At 51.9% G+C, this 22,247-nt stretch overlaps 2 protein-coding genes across 3 annotated transcripts in view; both read right to left on the reverse strand.

The window, feature by feature from the left end:
- Positions 1–5,232, reverse strand: part of PTEN (phosphatase and tensin homolog) — a 106,090-nt gene extending 100,858 nt beyond the window's left edge. For both annotated transcript variants that reach the window (XM_060187129.1, XM_060187231.1), the window contains exon 1: positions 5,019–5,232. In XM_060187129.1, the coding sequence (XP_060043112.1) occupies positions 5,019–5,097 (79 nt within the window). In that variant the 5' untranslated portion in view covers positions 5,098–5,232. The remainder of the gene's footprint in view (positions 1–5,018) is intronic.
- Positions 5,233–6,715: 1,483 nt separating this feature from the next.
- Positions 6,716–8,035, reverse strand: LOC132542437 (basic salivary proline-rich protein 2-like). The gene has a single exon (XM_060205054.1). It carries the CDS (start codon positions 8,033–8,035, stop codon positions 6,716–6,718), a length of 1,320 nt encoding a protein of 439 aa, XP_060061037.1.
- Positions 8,036–22,247: the final 14,212 nt, after the last annotated feature.

A 22,247-nucleotide genomic window follows, 5' to 3' on the forward strand; every position in this document is an offset into this window, starting at 1 on the left:
TGCTAGAGCCAAAAAGTACATAGAGAATCTTAGTCACATGTGAAAATGGTACAAAAATATCAGGCTTGAGACTTCATTCTTCCAAGTCCAGTGCTCTAACTACCACTGTACCGCCTTCCTGCCACTTGTCCTAGTGTTTTAAAATGCTTTTAGATTAGCATGACAAACTTGTCTTTGGTGAAACTAAAGTGAGATTTACATCCTATCTGGTCTTTTAAAATATTTATTTACTTATTCCCTTTTGCTGCCCTTGTTGTTTTATTGTTATTGTTACTGATGTCACTGTTGTCGGATAAGACAGAGAGAAATGGAGAGAGGAGGGAAAGGCAGAGAGGAGGAGAGAAAGACAGACACCTGCAGATCTGCTTCACTGCTTGTGAAGCGACTCCCTTGCAGGTGGGGAGCTGGGAGCTCGAACCAGGATCTTTACACCGGTCCCTGCACTTTGCGTTACATCCTATTTGTAATCACATCAGCAAAACCAGACATGCTATATACAACACTAGGAAATTCTGAATATTCCCCTATTTTAAAACACTCATAGCTGAGCCCATTAAAATATTAACCTGCCCCAAACTAAGGAAATTCAGTTACTATCATTGCTTTTCCCATAAATGAAAATACAGTTTTTCTTATCAGAGGAACTTGAAATAACACTTTTTAAGGGCAGCACCTACCACTTCGGCACATACAACTATAGCAGGTAGTATGCTAAATAGAATCAACTTTATGTGGGTGAGTACTATCATCACCCCCTTTCTAGGGATAAAATTCATCCAGGGAGCATGCAGAAGCTGCTCCAAGTCATCCAGGAACTAAGTGACAGAGCCAGAGTCCCAACTTAAGCAATCTGGATCCAGAGCCCACGCTGCCACCCAAACAAATCTAACCTGCAACAGCGGACGTGCCATGCGGAGACTCGACTACACAGCAACACATGCGCTGGACACTTTGGCTCAAGGTATAATGAGTCATAACTGAAAATGACAAAACATCCCTCAAAGCCAAGTCTTCTTTAAAGAGCTCATCTTGTTAGAAATAAAGGTAATTTGCTAATTTCGTCTTTGTCCACACAGTTACTCAAACTGTTGCGATTCATGCCTGTGTTTGAAGTGATGGCCCAGAAGCACCTAGACAAGCCCAAGGCCTCCTTTTTCTCCACGGCCTGCACAGGTTCTGAACCTTCTAGCTGGCAGGAGCAAGCACAGGTCAGTCAACATCCTGTCCGCAATACCATCCTGTACCCCTTAAGCTGAAGACGTCCGACTACTGCTAAACACAAACTGATCCAAAATGAAGAGACTCTGCCTTAACTATTATTGCAGTGAGTTTAAATCTCCCACCCCAAACTCATTCACGCCATCAATTATGTTTATTTTTCTCGATATACATTTTCCAACACTGTATAATTTACTCCCGTTCAATTAAAGAGCTATGTTTTAATATTTCTTCTGCAACCAGCAGAAAAAAATTTCTTGGGCAGGGGTGGACAGCATAATGGTTATACCAAGACACTCTCATGTCAAAGGCTCCAAAATCCCAAGTTCTATGCCCCTCTCCACCATGAGCCAGAGTTGAGCAGTGCTCTCGTAAAAAAGTAAAATAAAATATAAAACAGAGGAGATGAAGAGTCACATCCTACAGATTAATTTAATCTCCTAACAAACATAAGTATTTTATACTAATGCATGCATATGTTTAATATTTACAGAATCGCTATGAGCAATCACTGACCAACTAGCAAGGTCTACAGCGACAAACAAATGGGCCTGAGAGATAGCTCAGTCTATCTCTGTCATGAACGTGCAGGCCTGAAGCCTGAGAGGCTATATAATGAGGCTCAATTCCCCAGCACCACCTCAGGCCCCAGCTGAGCAGTACTCTGCTCTTTCTCTCCTCCCCCTCCTATCTCTAGGCTCATTCTCTCTCATAAAATAAACAAATTCTTGCAAACAATTGACAACATCAGTTGCTTGGTAAACCCTTACCAACTTAAGGTTATTCGGTCTAAGCTCAGCATCACTGATGTCTTTTATAGCAACTATGTTCATTTCAAAATCAGCTAAAAAGCAGTTGTAAAACAGAAGTGTGTATTTACTCAAATCAGCATTGACTCCTCTCCCAGGAAGATACAAATGTATCCTTAGAAAAGTCTTCCCTCTTTTCTTAACCAAGGTCACAAAACAATAACCGACTTAAAATCAAATTTATCTAAAAAAAAAAAAAAAAAGGAGATGCCACAAAGCAGCAGACTCCAGAACTAGTGCTTTCTGGGGGAATAAATTTCTTATGCTGTCATTAATAATTTATCTTCTGAAGCTGAAACCTTGTCGTTCCACCAACGCCTAACATTTCAAATGAAAAACTGCCACATGCACACACACTTTCAATTTTTCTCTTTACAGATTCTATTTTACAAAAGTCTTAAGGCTTATGCAGTACATACACATTTCCGAAAAGCTGAGGTAAAGATTTGAAAGTATAACCTAGTAAAAACAACGCTGAAGCTTTTCCAATCAACTTTCCCATAATAAGTACTCCCAAACTAAATCACTAGGGTGAACTAATTCATTTGTGACTTGGATAATAAGTGTGAGTCTACCAACAACAGAACAAGTAGAAGATGGTGCAATTTCAAAAATCAGAACGTTTGAAAATGGGAACTAAAGACTTCACTTCCAAAATAAGGAATTTCACGAGATGAAGTAAGATTTGCATACTTAATGTGGTTATTAGGAAAACCTTGCATAAAAGTCTGCACAAAATCACTATCACCTGCTGGCCACAAGTTAAAATTCTATAAAGTAAAACTTACAAATGCTTCTTTCTCTCCCGTTTTTCTAAAACTTCATTTAAAAGTGAGGTCTGTTCGTTTAGGAAATAGATGTGCACCAGGGACCGTACTACTGTGCAGACTTAACAACAGCCAGCAATAAAATTCTTTTGCCCTTACATTACGAAGTATAAGTCGAACACCGCTCCCTGCATGCGCACTGTGTTCTGAAACAAGCCTTAGGAAGCTGCAGTTCACAAATCAGCATGTGGCCACTCGGTGACTCGACCGTGAAGCAAGCACGCATCCCTCAGCAGAGGAGACCTCAACCTGAACAGGATCTCCGCCTGAAGTCTCACGACACGCTAGTCTCAGAGTGGCCTAACAACAGTTCAGCTCCACAGCACTGCCGAAGTCACAACACACCCTGTGGGGAGCGTGCAGGTCCTGGGCAGGGCGGCAGAGGACCGGCGGGGTGGGGGTGGGGGTGGGGGGCTGCCTGCCGCGCACAGACGTGCGCGCGCGTCCAGCTGGGCACTTACCGCCGCCGGCTGTAAAGCATCAGGCCCGTAAAGCACACAACGGCGGCCCGCGGAGGCCCTGACCCTCGGACGCTGAGCTCGCTACAGCCAGACGGACAGAAGGACGCGCCGGCCCCGCCACCTCCAGCGGCCCGGCGTCTCAGGGGCGCGTGGCCGGGCCGCCAAGCTCGTCTCGCAGCCGCAAGTGGGGCAGCCACGGCCGCCCGGCCGCCCTGGCTCCAGCGCTCCTGCGCCTCCCGCCCTCCCGGCGCGGCTCCGCGAGCAGGGCCCGGGCGCGGGCGTCGGGTGCGGGCGTCGGGTGCGGGGGGCCGCCGAGTGCCCGCCGCGCCATCTCAGGCCCCGCGGCCGCGGGCGCCATTGGCAGCACAGCGTCGGGATCCGCGGGGCGCCTGCGACACGCCGCTTCTGGGTCCCGGGGCTGAGGAGAGCGGCCCCGCTCCGGCGCCTCCCGCGTCCCGCCTCCCCCCGCAGCGGCAGGGCCGCCCCACACGCTGAGGCCCGAGGCCGCCGCCTCCCTCCCCGGCGCCCCCTCCAGGCAGGCGCCCCGCGCCCTTCCGAGCACCCGCCCGCCGCCCGCCCGCCACAGCCTCGCCTCTGGGGCTCGGCCGAGCGGCTCCACAGCGGACTCCGCGGCCAGGGCCCGGGCGGGCGGCGGGCGGCGGGCGGCGAGAGCGGGCAGGGCGGCCCGGTGGTCACCGCCAGCGGACACGGGGCAGCGGGGGACAGACGGGGGACACGCAGGACAGACAGAGGGACGGCCAGGGACGTCGGGGGGCACGGGGGAGGGGCGGCAGCGGGCGCCAACTGGGAGCCTCGGCCACCCGGCCGGCCCGTCGTGCCCGCGGTAGGGGACGGACAGACAGAAGACCAGACTGGGGGCCACGGGAGGGGGGGGGCGTCGTCTGCCCGCGTCAAGGGACAGGCAGACACAACGACAGACAGACGGAGGGACACGGGGGGGGGTCACCCTGCCGGGCCGGACCCCGTCCGGGAACAGACAACAGACAGAGGGACGACCAGCCGGGGAGACACAGGGGCTCCCGCGACCACAGACAGACAGGGCGACACAGTCAGGCCGGCCCCAGTCAGGGGACAGAGGAACGGACAAGGGGACACGGGGGAAAGGGGCCGCTGGGGGAGGGCAGGGCCAGGCCGACCCACGTCCGGGGACAGCCGGACAGACAGACGGATAGACGAGCAGGGAAGATACAGAGCCAGGCCGGTCCGTGTCCGGGGACAGCCGGACAGACAGACGGATAGACAAGCAGGGAAGACACAGAACCAGGCCGACCCGCGTCCGGGGACAGCCGGACAGACAGACGGACAGACAAGCAGGGAAGACACAGAGCCAGGCCGGTCCGCATCCGGGGACAGCCAGCCAGACAGACGGACAGACAAGCAGGGAAGACTCAGAGCCAGGCCGCCTGGTCCGTGTCCGGGGACAGCCAGCCAGACAGACGGACAGACAAGCAGGGAAGACACAGAACCGGAACGGCCCGCGTCTGGGGACAGACAGACGGACAGGCGAGGACAGGGAGAGGGTGACACAAAGCCAGACCGGCCCGCGTCCGGGGACAGACAGAGGGACGCTGGGCCGGCCCCGTCGAGGACAGACAAGACGGACAGACAGACGGGGGGACGCCGGGCCCGCCGGGGACAGACGGACGGACGGACGGACGCACGGCGGCGGCGGCAAGGGATACAGGTGAGGTCCAGGTCGAAGCCGTCCTCCTGGTAGCGCCTTTTGTTCCTGCTGACGATCTCCTTGATGATGGCGGTCATGTCTGGCAGCAGCGACGACAGCGCCGGCAGCGCCGGCAGGCGCGGGGGCGGCGGGGGCGCGAGCGGGGCGGCCGCGGGGAAACGGCCGCGGGGCGGGTGCGGGGAGCGGGCCCGCGGCCCCTCAGCGACGCGGCGAGGACGCGCCTCGGCCCCGCCGCCTCCCCCGCCGCCTCCGCCCGCCGCCTCCGGGGCCTCCGGGGCCTCCGCGGGCGGCGGCTGCGGCTGCGGCGGCCGAGGCGGCGGGCGCGCGGGCGGGCGCGGGGCGGCGGCGGCGGCGGCGGCGGCGGCGGGGGGGAGCTGGAGCGCCGGCCCTGGGCCCTGGCAGCGCCGCCGCCGCCGCCGTGTTGGAGCCGGGAGGAGGGGAGCGCGCGCCTCGCCGGCGGGCCCGGCCCCGGCCCCGGGAATGGTGACGGGCGCCCCGGGCCCTCGCGCCGCCTCAGCCGCAGCCGCCTCAGGAGCCGCCGCCTCAGCCGCCTCAGCCGCCTCAGCCGCCTCAGCCGCCGCCGCCTCAGCCGCCGCAGCCGCCTCAGGAGCCGCCGCCTCAGCCGCCTCAGCAGCCGCCGCCTCAGGAGCCGCCGCCGCAGCCGCCTCAGGAGCCGCCGCCTCAGCCGCCTCAGCAGCCGCCGCCTCAGGAGCCGCCGCCGCCGCTTACACGAGCGCGAGCGCGAGGGCGGCCGAGGAACGACGCCGCTGCCGCTGCCGCTGCCGCCGCCGCCGGCCGGCCGGCTCCCCGCGGGCGCTGCCCCCGCGGCTGCTCACGGGCGCTGAGAGGGGCTCGGGGCCGCGGCCGCCGCCGTCTCTCATCTCCCTCGCTGAGCGCGCGCCGCCTCGCCTCCCCGCGGCCCGACTCTCAAACTTCCATCATGGCTGCAGCTTCCGAGCGAGAGGACGGGCCGCAGCGCCGCCGCGCCCCACGCCGTATCCTGCCGCCGCCGCGCACAAAGAGTCCCGCCGCCACATCACCGCCGGCCCCCTCCGCCGCGCGGGGTCCGTCCGCACCTCGGGAGCCCGGGGCTGGGGGGAGGGGGAGGGGGAGGGGGAGGGGAGGCCGGATGGGGGAGGGGCGGGGGCACCTGGTGGGGGAGGGGCTGGGAGGGGGAGACCTGGTGGGGGAGGGGCTGGGTGGGAGTGGGGACGGTCAGCTGGAGGGGAAGGAGGGGGAGGGGAGGAGGGGGAGGGGAAGCTGGATAGGGAGGGGGCTGGGTGGGGCAGAGGGAGGGGAAGGGCAGGGGAGGAGGGGGTGGGGGGGACCCCTGATGAGGGAGGGGAGCCTGGAGGGGGGAGGCAGGTGGGGGAGGGGGCGAGCAGAAGGGGTGGGTGGGGGAGGGGGAAGGAGATCGAGTGGGGGAGGGGGTGAGGGAGGAGCCGTAGGCTGGGGGTCCTCACCTGCACCTGCACCTGCCCTGCAGCGACCCCGACCCCGACCCCTGGGGGACATGGCGCTGGTGCTCACAGGCCGGGAGGGACTCCGGTGTGCGCCCCTGTGCACAGGTGCGGCCTCTGCAGACCTCGTCCCCGCCCTGCCTGACCCGTGACCCCCGAACCCTGACCCCCAACCTCAGGCCTGGCACAGACCCCCTGACCCCAGGCCCCCAGGCCTCGCCATGACCCCTGACCCTCAGACCACAGCCCAGATTGGACAGTAGGCCCACGGGGTCTCCTCCATCCGGGGGTCTCGTCCTTCCGGGGATCTCTGTCGTCCTGGGGGGTCTCTGTCTACCCTGGGGGGTCTGTCCATCTGGGGGGTCTCTGTCCATCCGGGGGTCTCTGTCCATCCGGGGGTCTCTGTCCTCCTGGGGGGGTCTCGGTCCATCTGGGGGTCTCCGTCCATCTGAAGATCTCTGTCCATCCAGGGGTCTCCATCCATCCGGGGCGTCTCCGTCCATCTGGGGGTCTCTGTCCATCCGGGGGGGGTCTCTGTCCATCCGGGGGGTCTCTGTCCTCCTGGGGGGTCTCCGTCCTCCTGGGGGGGTCTCCGTCCTCCTGGGGGGTCTCCGTCCATCTGGGGGTCTCCGTCCATCTGGGGGTCTCCGTCCATCTGGGGGTCTCCTTCCATCTGGGGGTCTCTGTCAATCTGGGGGGTCTCTGTCCATCTGGGGGTCTCCGTCCATCTGGGGGTCTCCGTCCATCTGGGGGTCTCCTTCCATCTGGGGGTCTCTGTCCATCTGGGGGGTCTCTGTCCATCTGGGGGTCTCCGTCCATCTGGGGGTCTCCGTCCATCTGGGGGTCTCCTTCCATCTGGGGGTCTCTGTCCATCTGGGGGGTCTCTGTCCATCTGGGGGTCTCCGTCCATCTGGGGGGTCTCCGTCCATCTGGGGGTCTCCGTCCATCTGGGGGTCTCCGTCCATCTGGGGGTCTCCTTCCATCTGGGGGTCTCTGTCCATCTGGGGGGTCTCTGTCCATCTGGGGGTCTCCGTCCATCTGGGGGTCTCCGTCCATCTGGGGGTCTCCATCCATCCGGGGCGTCTCCGTCCATCTGGGGGTCTCTGTCCTCCTGGGGGGTCTCCGTCCTCCTGGGGGGTCTCCGTCCATCTGGGGGTCTCCGTCCATCTGGGGGTCTCCGTCCATCTGGGGGGTCTCCGTCCATCTGGGGGGGTCTCCGTCCATCTGGGGGGTCTCCGTCCATCTGGGGGTCTCCTTCCATCTGGGGGTCTCTGTCCATCTGGGGGGGTCTCCGTCCATCTGGGGGTCTCCGTCCATCTGGGGGGTCTCTGTCCATCTGGGGGTCTCCGTCCATCTGGGGGTCTCCGTCCATCTGGGGGTCTCCTTCCATCTGGGGGTCTCTGTCCATCTGGGGGGGTCTCTGTCCATCTGGGGGTCTCCGTCCATCTGGGGGTCTCCGTCCATCTGGGGGTCTCCTTCCATCTGGGGGTCTCTGTCCATCTGGGGGGTCTCCGTCCATCTGGGGGTCTCCTTCCATCTGGGGGTCTCTGTCCATCTGGGGGGTCTCCGTCCATCTGGGGGTCTCCGTCCATCTGAGGGGTCTCCGTCCATCTGAGGGGTCTCTGTCCATCTGGGGGGTCTCCTTCCATCTGGGGGTCTCTGTCCATCTGGGGGGTCTCTGTCCATCTGGGGGTCTCCTTCCATCTGGGGGTCTGCGTGTAGCAGCCTCTGCCCTGAAGTCCCCCGTAGTGTCTGGATGGCCCCCTCCCCCCTCCCCTCCCTCCCCCCTCCCCTCTCTCCTTCCCCTCCCCTCCCTCCTCCCTCCCCTCCCCCTTACGCGCCCCCCCCCCAGTGTTGTGGGGGCTCTGCACGGCCGCCCCGATCCGCCCTCCCTGGCGACCTGCATGCAGTGGGGCCACAGCCTCCGCGCCCCCCCACCCCGACCGGCAGGGCTCGCCCAACACCCCCCTGCAGAGGAGGCCGGGCCTGGTCGGGGTCAGGGAGAGGGGCTGCAGGGGGAGGGAGGGAGGGAGGGCGGGGAGCGCAGGGGGAGGGAGGGAAGGAGGAGGGAGGGCGGGCGCGGAGGCGGCGCTGCAGGGGCGGGGCGGGGCGCGGCGCGGCGCGGCGGGCGGTTCCCAGCAGGTGGAGGGATACGGCCGAGCCGGGACTACTTTCGGGGTCACGTGGCGACTCGGGGAACTTTCCAAACCTGCCGCCGCGGGGCTGCACCCCTGGGTGTCGGGGCGGGGGCCTCGGTCGGTCTCTGCAGGTCGCGCGGGGCGGCGCGGGGCCTGGATGCCGCACCCCGCTCCCCGCACCCCGCACCACCCCTTGCAGGGGGCACCCCCGCACTACCAGCACCCACCCCACCCCTTGCATCGGGCACCCCTGCACAACCCGAACCCCTTGCAAGAGGCACCCACCCCACCCCTTGCAAGGGGCACCCCCGCTGCCGGGACGGGTGACCCCTGCCCCCAGCACACACCCCTGCCTGGACCCTGGGGTGGCAGGACTCGCAGCTGGACCCACCACCGCGCTCCCCCCTGGGCCTGGTGCTGGGGGCCGAGTTCCCGCGTGAGACAGAAGTCAGCGCCGGTCCAGGAGTGCAGCCCTCCCTGCCCGCTCCCTTTGCCCTCCTTTCCTTTCTCTTATTATGTATTTACTTTTTTCCAAAGATTTACTTACTTATTTATTAATGAGAAAGATAGGGGAGAGAGAAAGAACCAGACGTCATTCAGGTACATGTGCTGCCAGGGATTGAACTCAGGACCTCAAGCTTGAGAGTCCAGTGCTGTAGCCACTGCGCCACCTCCTGGACCGATTATTTAATTATTGGATAAAGACTCCCCCTTCCTTTCTCTTGGGACACAGAAAAAGACACTTGAAAAGAGAGAGAAAAGAAATTAAATCCAGAGTATGTGAATTTGGGCCCAGATTGAGGCCCTGAGGTGTGTTGTTTCATTTTATTCTGTTCTTTTTTTTAAATTTATTTCTTTATTGGGGAATTAATGTTTTACATTTAACAGTAAATACAATAGTTTGTACATCCATAACATTTCCCAGTTTCCCATTTAACAATACAACCCCCCACTATGTCATTTATCATCCTTCATCGACCTGTATTCTCCCCACCATTTTATTCTATTCTATTTAATTTAATTTTGTTATTTTATTTTATTTTATGTGTGTGTGGCATCTGGGAGAACCAGGATCCATTTCGTGTGTGTCACAAGTCACTGTAAGTAGATGCTTAGGAAGGCCCGCAGAGGATTCACGTAGCGTCTGAGGACAGAGATCATATACCGGCTGCACATCAGAGCTGCAGGCAGCCCCTGAAGACTGGAAAGCCCTAGAGAACTAACTTCGAAGCCGCAGACCATTACCTAGCTGCAGGCTACTAATTAAGCCAGGGATATTTACAGTGCTGGAGGAGAGAGAGCTCTGCGCCCCGTCTGCTTGGCATTTCTGCACAGCATCCTCTGAAGACGGTCAGCTCTGCAGGACGCGGCCACTGGCAGGAGCTCTGGTGGCGGCTGAGAGTCTGGACAGCTCCAGGGAGGCAGATGGTACAATGGGCAGCGCAAAGCAGCCCAGCAGCCATGCAGCCTACAGAGGAGGCCGGGCTGTCCACACAGGGTGCTGGGAGCTAGCGCGACTCCGCGGCACAAATCGAGAGTCCCTGGTGTGTCTAGGCGGCCACTGGATTGCAGGTAAGGACCTGAGCTGTGCACACCGGCAGCTATTGCTTCACGGGGAGCGGGAAGGTGACTGAATAAAGGGAAGTCGATTGAGGGCACAGGCCCTCCCGCTGCGGATTCATCCCCAGAGCCCCTGGCCTTGGCACTGCCGGATCGTACCCTTCCCCTGGAGTCTAGCCTAAGAGGATTGGTGTCAGGGCCTCTGAACTCGCCTGCAGTCTACTTCCTGGAGAGAACATGGGTTCATTCTTGCTCTTTTGGTAGTTGGGATGAGGAAAGGGGAGCCTTTTCAATTCCCACTGCAGTTACCAAGAGCAAAGAAGTTATGCACAGCCGGAGCTCAAATGCTGGAATAGGAGACTGGTCCACAACACGCTCGCCTAAAACAAAACAAGAATCGAGTATTGCTGCTACTCTGAATAGAAGGCCCTGCTGTGTCTCCCCGGTGGCGCATGGAGGGTCTCTGATGTTGCTAAGTACTTGACCCACCTGCTAGTCATATCAAGACGTATTGGGAGTTACTGAGAAGGAACAGCCTCCACCACCCCTGGAGTAGGTTTGTGAAGAAAGAAAGAAAAAAAAAAAAATACTGCTGGTCAATGAAATACTACTCAGCTGTTAAAAATAATGTCATCTCCTTTGAAGTATCTTGAACAGAACTGAAAGACATGTTAAGTGAGGTGAACCAATAGGAGGAACACAAATATGGAATAATTTCAGTTATAAGCAGGATTTACTAAACAGGCAGGGAGGGAGTAAAACCTGGACTGAGCATGGTGTATTGTGGCAAAGCAAAGGACTCTGGGGAGGTAGGGGCAGAAGATTACTTGGGGGCCCAGGTGCCTAGTGAAACTGCACGCAGGTGCCAGTGACTACACTGTAAACCATCATCCCCCCAGTAAAGAGTAAAGAAATACTCTTGTTTACTCACTTTTGGTTTGTTTTCATCTTTCCCCTGTGCTGGAGAGATGTCCTTGCCTAGCCGATAGAGCTGAAACCTCTAGACATCTAGCCCTATCTGAGGTCCAGAAAGGTATCTTGAAAATTCAATGTTCAAGTGCAGAAGCATCGATTTGGTTGTATAGATACTGCATGCATTGCTTCCCAAGTACTTGGGGTCTTTGCCTGTTTGGATTCAGAACACGCTAGGGAGAAACAGAAGCTTATAGTAAAAGGAGAATTACAGAAAGCTTCCGGGAGACGGCACAGAATACGTAGTGAGCTGGCTAACTCGGCTCTAATCATAGTTCCTAACAGCTGACCCCAAGTAATCATTATTATACCCAAAGAATCTCCACAAATGCTCTTTCTTAATACCTTTATTATTATTATTACAGGATAGAGACAGAGAGAAATTGAGAGGGGAGAGTGAGATAGGGAGAGAGACAGCTGCAGCCCTGTTTCACACTCATGAAGCTTTCCCCTGCAGGTAGGGACTGAGGCCTTGAACCCAGGTCCTTGTGCACTGTAATGTGTGCGCTTAACCAGGTACACCACCTCCCGGCCCCTTTTCTTAAAACCTTTGATTAGTGAAATGACCAGCAACCTGCTGTGGAGGACGTAAATACTTGCTGTGTTCTTGGTAGGTCCTGCTGCTGTCACTAAGGTGTCTTTTGTAGAGCTCTCTGGTTGCCAGAGTCCTTCCACATCTCCCACACACCTTTCCTAAAGAGATCTAAATCAGTGACTTAAATTTTTAAGCAACATTCTACCTGTTTAACCACTGTTTTCTAAATAATACAGAACAGAAAACTGTAACAAGCTTCCAGTTAAGCTACCATTCTTCCAACAGTCCTAAAGTTGTTCTCTTCTCTTATCCTCATAACAAGTATCATTAATCTTGTAAGGAGATTTCTCCCCTCCCCTCCACCCCAGGACATTTCTCGACAAGGCCTGTTATGGAGCACACCAGCAACTATAATAGATTCCACAAGAGAGTTTATTGTCTACTAGACTCTCTACCCTAAATCCCTTCTGGAACTACTTCAGGTACTTGTATCTCATTTCATGTCTCTGCAGCGAGGAATGTTATATGGGTCTATCACTATCCGAGAGATATGGGCTAGTGTCGGTGTTGCTGAAACACAGAGCCGCTCATGACGCCACTCATCAGGGAGGGAAGGATGGTCTCGTCCACTAGTGCTTCTGGACAACTGGGGAAAGACATCCACAGGTCGGAGACTGGGCCTTTTCCTTATACCACTCACATACACAAAGAAATAAAGAAAAATGGATCTGACTTTGGCATAAGTCCTGATAACATGAAACTCCTCAAGGAAAACACACGGAAGAAGCTTGGCAGCGTTAGTCTTGGCGAAGACTCTCTAGGAAGGCCCTAAAAAGCACCAGCACCAAAAATCAAAAATTCAACAAACACAAGTGTACTAAATAGATAATCTTGCACAACCAAAGAAAGATAATCTTGCACAACCAAGGAAACAATAAGATTAAAGCATAATCTAAGCATGGGTGAAAAATTTTGCAAGTCACATTGGCTAATTATATAAAATCTGTGAAGAGTTATGTGTCCTTGGGAGAATGACTACAGTCTCCAGTGGAGGGGATGGGACCCGGAACTCTAGTGATGGGAACCGTATGGAATTATAGCCCTATTATCTTACCCTTTTGTAAATCAATGTGAAATCACTAATAAGAAAAATTCTAAAAAATAATTCAGATACCCAATAACCAAAAAACTAAGCAATCCGATTTAAGGTGAGTAAAGAAATATAGAATATTCTCCAAAGAAAACATTCAAATGGTCAACACATGCACATGCATGGGAGAGCAGCAACGCCAAACAGCACAGGAGTGGAAACTAAAGCCACAAAGATCTCCCACATGTCCTGAGCTAAAACTTGAACCCTAAGTGCGTTAGAATGGAGAATGGCTGTCCTAGAATAGAGACTGGCAGGGCCATCAAGAAAAGGGGTGTTTGGCTACTGCTTACTGGTGTATAAACTGCTACAACCACTATTTAAAATAGCATGGTGTTTCCTCCAGAAACTTAGGACTAGCATTAGGATCCTGCAATTTCTCTCGTGAGAGCTGATCCAAAGAAAATGAAAGTGCAAGAGTTGTCCAAAAGGGAATAAATAAATAAACATTAATACCTATTTATTTATTCCCTTCTGTTGCCCTTGTCGTTTTATTGTTGTAGCTATTATTGTTGTTGTTATTGATGTTGTCGTTGATGGAAAGGACAGAGAGAAATGGAGAGAGGAGGGGAAGACAGAGAGGGGGAGAGAAAGACAGACACCTGCAGACCTGCTTCACCACCTGTGAAGCCGACTCCCCTGCAGGTGGGGAGCCGGGGGCTTGAACTGGGATCCTTACGTGGGTCCTTGCACTTTGTGCCACATGCACTTAACCTGCTGTGCTACTACCCAACTCCCTAAACATTTTTTTTAAATGTTTAAAAGAAAAATGAAAGTACACAGTGGCTTGGGAGGTGACACAATGGCTAAAGCACTGAACTCAAACAGAAGGTGCTGAGTTCAAGCCCCTGTAGTGTGTGTGCCAGGGTGATGCTCTGGTGTTCTCTCTCTCTCTCTCTCTCCCCCCTCCCTAATAAGAAAACAAATAAATAAACAAAGAAAATTAAAGCATTGACTGAAAACGATACATGCATCCACATGTCATATATAAAGAACTCATAATGGACAAATGTGGAAACAACTGAGTGTCCATCAATAAAGGAGTCTGGGAAAATATACATATGAATATTATTCTGTCATGGCAAGAAGGACATCCTGTCATTTGCAACATGAACAGACCATGAGGACATTATGCTAAGTGAGATCTGTCAGACAGAGACACTATTGTTATACCACTTACAGACCAAGAATAAGAAAGCCCAAGCTGTGGAGACAAAGCATTAGTAGTGAGGGCCAGGGAGACAACATACTGGTTATACAAACAGCCTTCCTGACTGAGGCTCAGGCACTAGGTTCAATCCCCAGCATCACCATAAGCCAGAGCTGAGCAATGTTCTTGTGTCTTTTTCTGTGTCTCTTTAAAATAATAAATAAAGAAGATTTTTTAAAAGAATTAAATAATGGTTAAAGGAGTGGGGAAGGATAAAAGGGTGTCTGCCATGTAAAGTGCTAGAGGAAGGGAGAGACATTGAGAAGAGCCCAGTAGGTAGTGAGTCATCTCGAGGGGTACAAAGCATAGGACGGTGACTACCCAGGTTAAGCTCACATGGCATAAAGCACAAAGACTGGCTTAAGGATACCAGTTCAAGCCCCCAGCTCCCCACTTACACAGGGGTCACTTCACGGGTGGTGAGGCAGGTCTGCAGGTGTCTATCTCCCCCCATCTCTGTCTTCTCTTCCTCTGTCCATTTCTCTCCGTCCTATCCAACAACTACAGCAATAACAATAATAATAATAACAACAATGATAATCAACAAAAGGGAAAAAATGGCCTCCAGGAACTGTGGATTCGTAGTGCAGACACCAAGTCCAGCAATAACCCTGGAGGCAAAAAAAAAAAAAAAAAAAAACTTAACCTAAAGTAGACTTCCTAGCTTCTTTCTACCCTAGAATTCCTATTCTCACTTGCTCTATTCCTACTTTCTGACTCTACTTATAAAACATTTTGTACTGCCTCATAACTTCCTGCCTTCCAGACACCAAGCTGCAGAAGCTACTATGATTCCATTCTGACTTCCCTGGGCAGACAGCCTCACCCATGTGTCCTGGAGCCTCCCCTCCCCAGAGCCCTGCCCCACTAGAGAAAGACAGAGACAGGCTGGGGGTGTGGGTCCACCTGCCAACACCCATGTCCAGTGGAGAAGCAATTACAGAAGACAGAACCCCTACCTTCTGCTCCCCATAAAAATCTTTAGTCCATCCTCCCCGAGGGAGAAGTGTTAGGGGAAGATGACTAGAGGGTTCTGAAAACCAGTCCCATCAGGACCCAGAAGAGAAAAAAAGGAAAGACATTCAGAAGTAGTAATAGGTGTAGGTGTGACTTAAAAAGGAAGAAAAGGCAGAACCATAAAAAAAAAAGTGTTTACAAGGTGTTTACCTTCCAGACACCAAGTCACAGATGCTCCCATGACTCCATCCCAACTTCCCTAGGCAGATGACCTCACCAGTGTGTCCTGGTCATCTCCAGAGCTCTGGTCCACTAGGAAAAGATAGAGACAGGCTGGGAGTGGGGGTGGGGTGGGTGGTGGATGGAGCCACCTGTAATAGGAGGTAGTGAGGAGGGTATCCAGGTCTAAGTTGAAACTGTTTCATTAGGTACTTTACTGTGTCTTTTTAGGTCTTTCTGGTTGTTTGCTACATTTATTGACTCACTGCAAACTATTGTGCACTGTTGCTTTAAGATATGTTATTCCGGGAGTCAGGCGGTGGCGCAGTGGGTTAAGCACAAGTGGCGCAAAGCACAAGGACCGGCATAAGGATCCCGGTTCCAGCCCCCGGTTCCCCACCTGCAGGGGAGTCGCTTCACAGGTGGTGAAGCAGGTCTGCAGGTGTCTGTCTTTCTCTCCCCTCTCTCTCTGTCTTCCCCTCCTCTCTCCATGTCTCTCTGTTCTATCCAACAACAAAGCAACGTCAACAATGGCAATAATAACCACAACGAGGCTGCAACAACTAGGGCAACAAAAGGGGAAAAATGGCCTCCAGGAGTGGTGGATTCATGGTGCAGGCACCGAGCCCAGCAATAACCCTGGAGGAAAAAAAAAAAAAACATATGTTATTCCCCAACTCCTGGATATATGTACTTATGCCCCATCTCATGGGCCCTGGTCTATATCTAGGTTTTTTGTTTTTTTTTTCTCTTTTGTTGCCCTTGTTGTTTTTTATTATTGTTGTTGTTACTGATGTTGTCGTTGTTGGATAGGACAGAGAGAAATGGAGAGAGGAAGGGAAGACAGAGAGAGGGAGAGAAAGACAGACACCTGCTTCACCACCTGTGAAGCGACCCCCCCTGCAGGTGGGGAGCCGGGGGCTCAAACCGGGACCCTTACGCCGGTCCTTGTGCTTAGTGCCACTTGCACTTAACCCACTACACTACCACCTGACTCCCTATATCTAGGTTTTGTTAAGAAGTGAACCACCCTTCACTTCCTAACAAAGTCCCAAAACCTAGATATAGACCAGGTCCCCTGACATATAGAGCATATGTTCACATGTATCCATAAATTAGGGCAAAATATGTACCTGAAAGCAAAAGTACACAATAGTCTGCAGTGTGTACCTCCCAACTCTTCATCTGCACTATTCCAGCCTTTAGTCCATAATTGTTCAACAATTTGTTTGGCTTCGTATGTTAATTCTCTTTCAGACACCAGGTTCCAGATGCCAACATGATGCTGGGCAGACAACCCCACCAATGTGTCCTGGAGCTCCGCTTCCCCAGAGCCCTGTCCCACTAGGGAAAGAGAGAGACAGGCTGGGAGTATGGATCCACCTGTCAACGCCCATGTTCAGCGGGGAAGCAATTGCAGAAGCCAGACCTTCCACCTTCTGCACCCCATAATGATCCTGAGTCCATACTCCCAGAGGGATAAAAAACAGGAAAGCTATCAGGGGAGAGCATGGGATATGGAGATCTTGTGGTGGGAATTGTGTGGAGTTGTACCCCTCCTAACCTATGGTTTTGTTAATGTCTCCTTTTTTAAAGAAAGGAAGGAAGGAAGGAAGGAAGGAAGGAAGAAAGAGAGAAAGGAAGGAAGAAGTGAACCACCCAAAATGGAATTAAGGAATCCTCTGAGCTAGGAAAGGTCTCATCAGAGTAATGAAGCTGGTGGTTGACATTCCACACCTGATGTCTCTGAAACATGCCAAGGTGGTATTGGTTGCATTGATTAGGCTGGGATCAGCAGATACAGTATCAATTGGTATGAATTGGGAGAAGCATGCAGGAAAGTGAGCCCCACCCTAGAGGTTTCAGGACTGGGAGAAATATGGGCTCTATAGAGAAGGGGGAAGGTTCTTGCTGTCTTAGGGTTTAAGTATTTTGTGAGACTGTAAGTTAATAGCAGTGTATATTAACACTATTCCCACCATCAAAGTGGGACACCATCTGTGTTCCGCCCCCCAGTGAAACTGAACATCCACCCTCACCCTCACCCTCCACCCAGAGATCTTTACTTTGGTGCCCTACTCCAAACTTCGTCAGATTTTGCTTGGAGTTTCCCTTTCTGTTCTTCTTTCTTGACTTCTGTTTATGAGTGGGATCATCCCATACTCATCTTTGTCATAAATATTCTTTTTTTTTTTATACACCCTCAAAATATTTTATGTCCTTTGACGTTATTTGCATATAGCTATGCCACCAGTTGCTTCTGTTCTCCCTGGTTTAAGCGTTTAACAGAGTCAACATATCAAAGACTCAGCCTATGTATTAAAAAGACTCAGTCTAAATGACATAGTGGGGGTTGTATTGTTAAATGGGAAACTGGGGAATGTTATGCATGTACAAACTATTGTATTTACTGTTGAATGTAAAACATTAATTCCCCAATAAAGAAATAAATTTAAGAAAAAAGAAAAAAAGACTCAGTCTGTGCTTTAAAAAGTTTGAGATACTCAATCAGTTTTTCCCCCTCTCATATTAATTAAATAGTGATTTATATGACTACAAATTGATAGGAGTGTACACCATTCCCACCACCAAAAGACATTGTCCCATCCTACCCACCCCCATGAAGCTGAACATTCACCCTCAACCTCCACCCAGGGCTTTTTCTTTGGTGCCCTACTCCAGATAAACATTCTTTTTAAGGACCTAGCACAACAAGGTAACTGAATGCGGAATATCCCATTGTCTGCACTGGTCTACATGAAACAGTCATCCTGCACGCTAGAGTTTGCGAAGATAGACAGGCAGGCCATGTGGACCTCCTCTTCACTTCACAGTGTCACCCTCGCTGCTGCTCTAGGCAGAGCAAACTCACCGAGAAAGTGATGATGACTGTCCTCAGTTCCACATGGCTTCCCTCCCAAAGGTCACCCTGGCTTCTTAGACACCATGTTCTTGTATCAAAGAGCACCTTGATGAAAAAGAAAGCCCTGGGAGTCGGGCGGTAGCGCAGCGGGCTAAGCGCAGGTGGCGCAAAGCACAAGGACCGGCATAAGGATCCCGGTTCGAACCCCCGGCTCCCCACCTGCAGGGGAGTCGCTTCACAGGCAGTGAAGCAGGTCTGCAGGTGTCTGTCTTTCTCTCCCCCTCTCTGTCTTCCCCTCCTCTCTCCATTTCTCTCTGTCCTATCCAACAACGACGACATCAATAACAACAATAATAACTACAACAATAAAACAACAAGGGCAACAAAAGGGAATAAATAAATCAAATAAAATATTTAAAAAGAAAAAAGAAAAAGAAAGCGCAAAATAAAAGCCAACTTTAAAGCATCTTTGTTTTGTCTGTCTCCTTAGTGAGAGGGGAGACTTTTGATGGATTCAGCGATTCTGTCACCAAATATTGGACAGTCAAGATGTTTCAACATTGTGTCATGGCCTTTGGGCAGGGAAACCACAGTGAGATCAGCCTACAGTGGAGTGGAGGCTTCTTGGGAACTTGGGTTCTTTGATGTCAGAAGGCTCACTAAAACCCTCAAAGTAACGCTAAAGCAGAACAGTCCCCTCAGAGTAATGGTGAAGTGGGAGAACAACCCCCTCAGAGTGATAGTGAAGCGGGAGAACAATCCCCTCAGAGTAATGGTGAAGTGGGAGAACAATCCCCTCAGAGTAATACTAGAGCAGGAGAACAATCCCCTCAGAGTAACGTTAGAGTGGGAGAACAATCCCCTCAGAGTAATGCTAGAGTAGGAGAACAATCCCCTCAGAGTAATGGTGAAGCAGGAGAACAATCCCCCTCAGAGTAACACTGAAGTAGAACAATCCCCTCAGAGTAATGCTAGAGCAGGAGAACAATCCCCTCAGAGTAACACTGAAGCAGAACAATCCCCTCAGAGTAATGCTGAAGCAGGAGAACAATCCCCTCAGAGTAATGGTGAAGCAGAACAATCCCCTCAGAGTAATGCTAGAGCAGGAGAACAATCCCCTCAGAGTAATGCTAGAGTAGGAGAACAATACCCTGGCATTAGGTAACTGTTCCAACTATCTATTGCTGCATAACACACCACAAAAACTTGAGAGGCTCCAAGCAACCACCATTTATTTTCACACAACTTGGCAACTTGGAAAAGGCAACACTGGATAGTGTTTCTGTTGTCCCCCAAATGTCAAATGTGGTTGCCTTTAACTATGTGTGTGACTGGGTCTGGAAGACCCAAGATGACTTCACCCACGTGTCTGGTCCCTTGGAGGCTAGGGCCTCTGACAAGGACAGACTCTCTTCACCTGTGATTGTTCCCTCATCCAGTGACCCAACCAGGCTTCTTTACACAGTGACTGGGCACCACCAGGCTTCCTTAAAGTCCCAGAACTTCATTCTCACTGTATTTGTTTAAAAATAATTTATGCATTTGTTTAGCACTGGATAGAGTCAGAGAGAAATTGTAAGGGGAGGGGGAGAAAGAGAGACAGAGATACCTACAGCCCTGCTTCACCACTTGTGAAGCTTTCCCCCTGCAGGTGGGGACCCATGTGTGGCACTTGGGCACTGAGGGTATCTTTCCTCTCTCTCTGAGTGTAAAAAGCAAGCAGTTAGTCTATTTTTAACTATGTTCCAAGGGGCCCGTGACTTTAGTAATTCTTGCTTGAGCTTGACAGCTAACATGCAGGTAGACTAAAAATACTGTCTGGGAAGATGGTGGCAGGGTTGAGAACAGGGCTAGAAAGGTGGATTAGGCCAGAAAGGAGCTACTAAACATGAAAAAAGTATATAAATGCCATTAACTGTTTGTCCCATCCATTACCTAGGACCTATATCTATTCACATTCAGCACAGGAGCCTGTGTGCCCTCCGAGTCCCTGTCAGTCTGAGCTCACAGTCCCTGGTCACAGCTGGAACATTCTAGGCTGCTCTCATGTCAGGACCCGTCTTCCTCGAGGGGCAGAGCAGGCTGACCAGCCTCCCTTCAGAGAGTGGGGAGTCCCCACCATGGCTGCTCTGCAGTGAGGGCAGGTCCTGGAGAGGTCACAGGAGGGCTTGTGCTGACGTTCCTGAGGGAAGTGACCAGTGATGGTGGAGAGAGGGATAAAGAACAGGGAACCTTCCAATGGAGGGGAGGGGACACGCAACTCTGGTGGTGGGAACTGTGCAGAATTGTACCTCTGTGATGTTATAGTCTTATTCATCATTATTAAATCACTAATAAAATATTTTAAAAAAATAAGCAAGTAGTCAGAAGAGGGAAATCATGCATGTGTGAGGCTTAGTCAGTTACATGGAAAAAGAAGAAAGACAAACTACACAGAAACATACAATGATCCAAACAGGGGTAGGATAACCACAGTGGTCACTCTTACTCATAAAGGAGGAAAATAGGGGAGTTGGGCGGTGGCGCAGCGGGTTAAGCGCAGGTGGCGCAAAGCACAAGGACCGGCGTAAGGATCCTGGTTCGAACCCCGGCTCCCCACCTGCAGGGGAGTCGCTTCACAGGCGGTGAAGCAGGTCTGCAGGTGTCTGTCTTTCTCTCCCCCTCTCTGTCTTCCCCTCCTCTCTCCATGTCTCTCTGTCCTGTCCAACAACGATGACAACAATAATAACTACAACAATAAAACAACAAGGGCAACAAAAGGGAATAAATATTAAAAAAATAAATAAAAGAGTTTTTTAAAAAAGAAGGAAATCAGAAGAAGTCGCCCCGCAGCATAAGGCACAGAAGCCCTGAGTGCCAACCAGCCCCTGCCACGCAGACTCCTAGCAGCTATTTCTCCACCTGGACCTATTTCTTCTCCCTGAAAGTCCTTTGTAAGCCATTGCTCTTGGCTCCCCGCTCAGAGAATAAATCTGCCTTTTCTGTGAGAAATGGCCTGCCCTTTACAGTTGAATAGCTATCTTAGACTGCTTCCTGCCCAGAGCTTCCTGCTTGTTTTTTTTTTTTTTTTTTAATTTTGAACTCTCCTTGTTCCTTAGTCCACACTAGTGGTGGTTTTATCAGTACAATTCTGTTTATGTTTCTTTGGGTTTTCTTGTGGAATCCACTCCTTGTCTACAAAGCAACATCTGTAATTTTTTTTTTTCAAAGCAAACCTTTGGGTTTTTTCAAGGCAACTCCTGCAGGTAGCACTTAAGATTCCTTGAAGTCCTTTGTCTACATGAGATGGTTTACTAGGCACTAACTTAAATTTCCAGAGGTCTTAACACAGATCCTTGATTGGATTTTTATTTTGAGACCACATTTTCACAAGCCCAAGCCATTGCTTTTCTTTTTTTTTAATCCTTTTTTAAAATTTTTTTAAAAAATTTTTCTTTATTTATTTGATAGAGATAGCCAGAAATTGAGAGGGAGAGAGACAAGGAGACACCTGCAGCACTGCTTCACCACTCGCAAAACTTTACCCCTGCAGGTGGGGGCTAAGAGCTTGAACCTGGGTCCTTGAGCACTGTAACATGTGCACTCAGTCAGGAGCTTCAGCACCAGCCCCAAGCCAATTCTTACTTTGAAGTACTTTTGCTGACTAAAGACTCTCTTCAGTTCTGTATATCTCATGTTCATTCATGTTTTTAAATTGTGATATACATATCACGATTTTATGTTTAAACTATTTATTTATCTATTACCAGAACACTTCTCAGCTCTGGTTTATGGTGGTGTGGGGAAACTGAACCTGGGACTTCAGGCATCCGGTATGAGTCTTTTTGCATAACCATTATGTTGTCTCCCCCACCATCTCATTCACATTTGTCATTAAAAATGAATAGTTCCAACAACGATGACAACAATAATAATAACTACAACAATAAAACAACAAGGGCAACAAAAGGGAATAAATAAATATTTTAAAAAATTATTTAAAAAAAATGAATAGCTCCGGAGCCGGGCAGTGGCTCAGCGGGTTAAGCGCATGTGGCACGAAACACAAGGACCAGTGTAAGGATCCCGGTTCGAGCCCCCGGCTCCCCACCTGCAGGGGAGTCGCTTCACAGGCAGTGAAGCAGGTCTGCAGGTGTCTGTCTCTCCCTCTCTCTGTCTTCCCC

The sequence above is a fragment of the Erinaceus europaeus genome, chromosome 1 (assembly GCF_950295315.1).
Source record: "Erinaceus europaeus chromosome 1, mEriEur2.1, whole genome shotgun sequence".
Lineage (NCBI taxonomy): Eukaryota > Metazoa > Chordata > Mammalia > Eulipotyphla > Erinaceidae > Erinaceus > Erinaceus europaeus.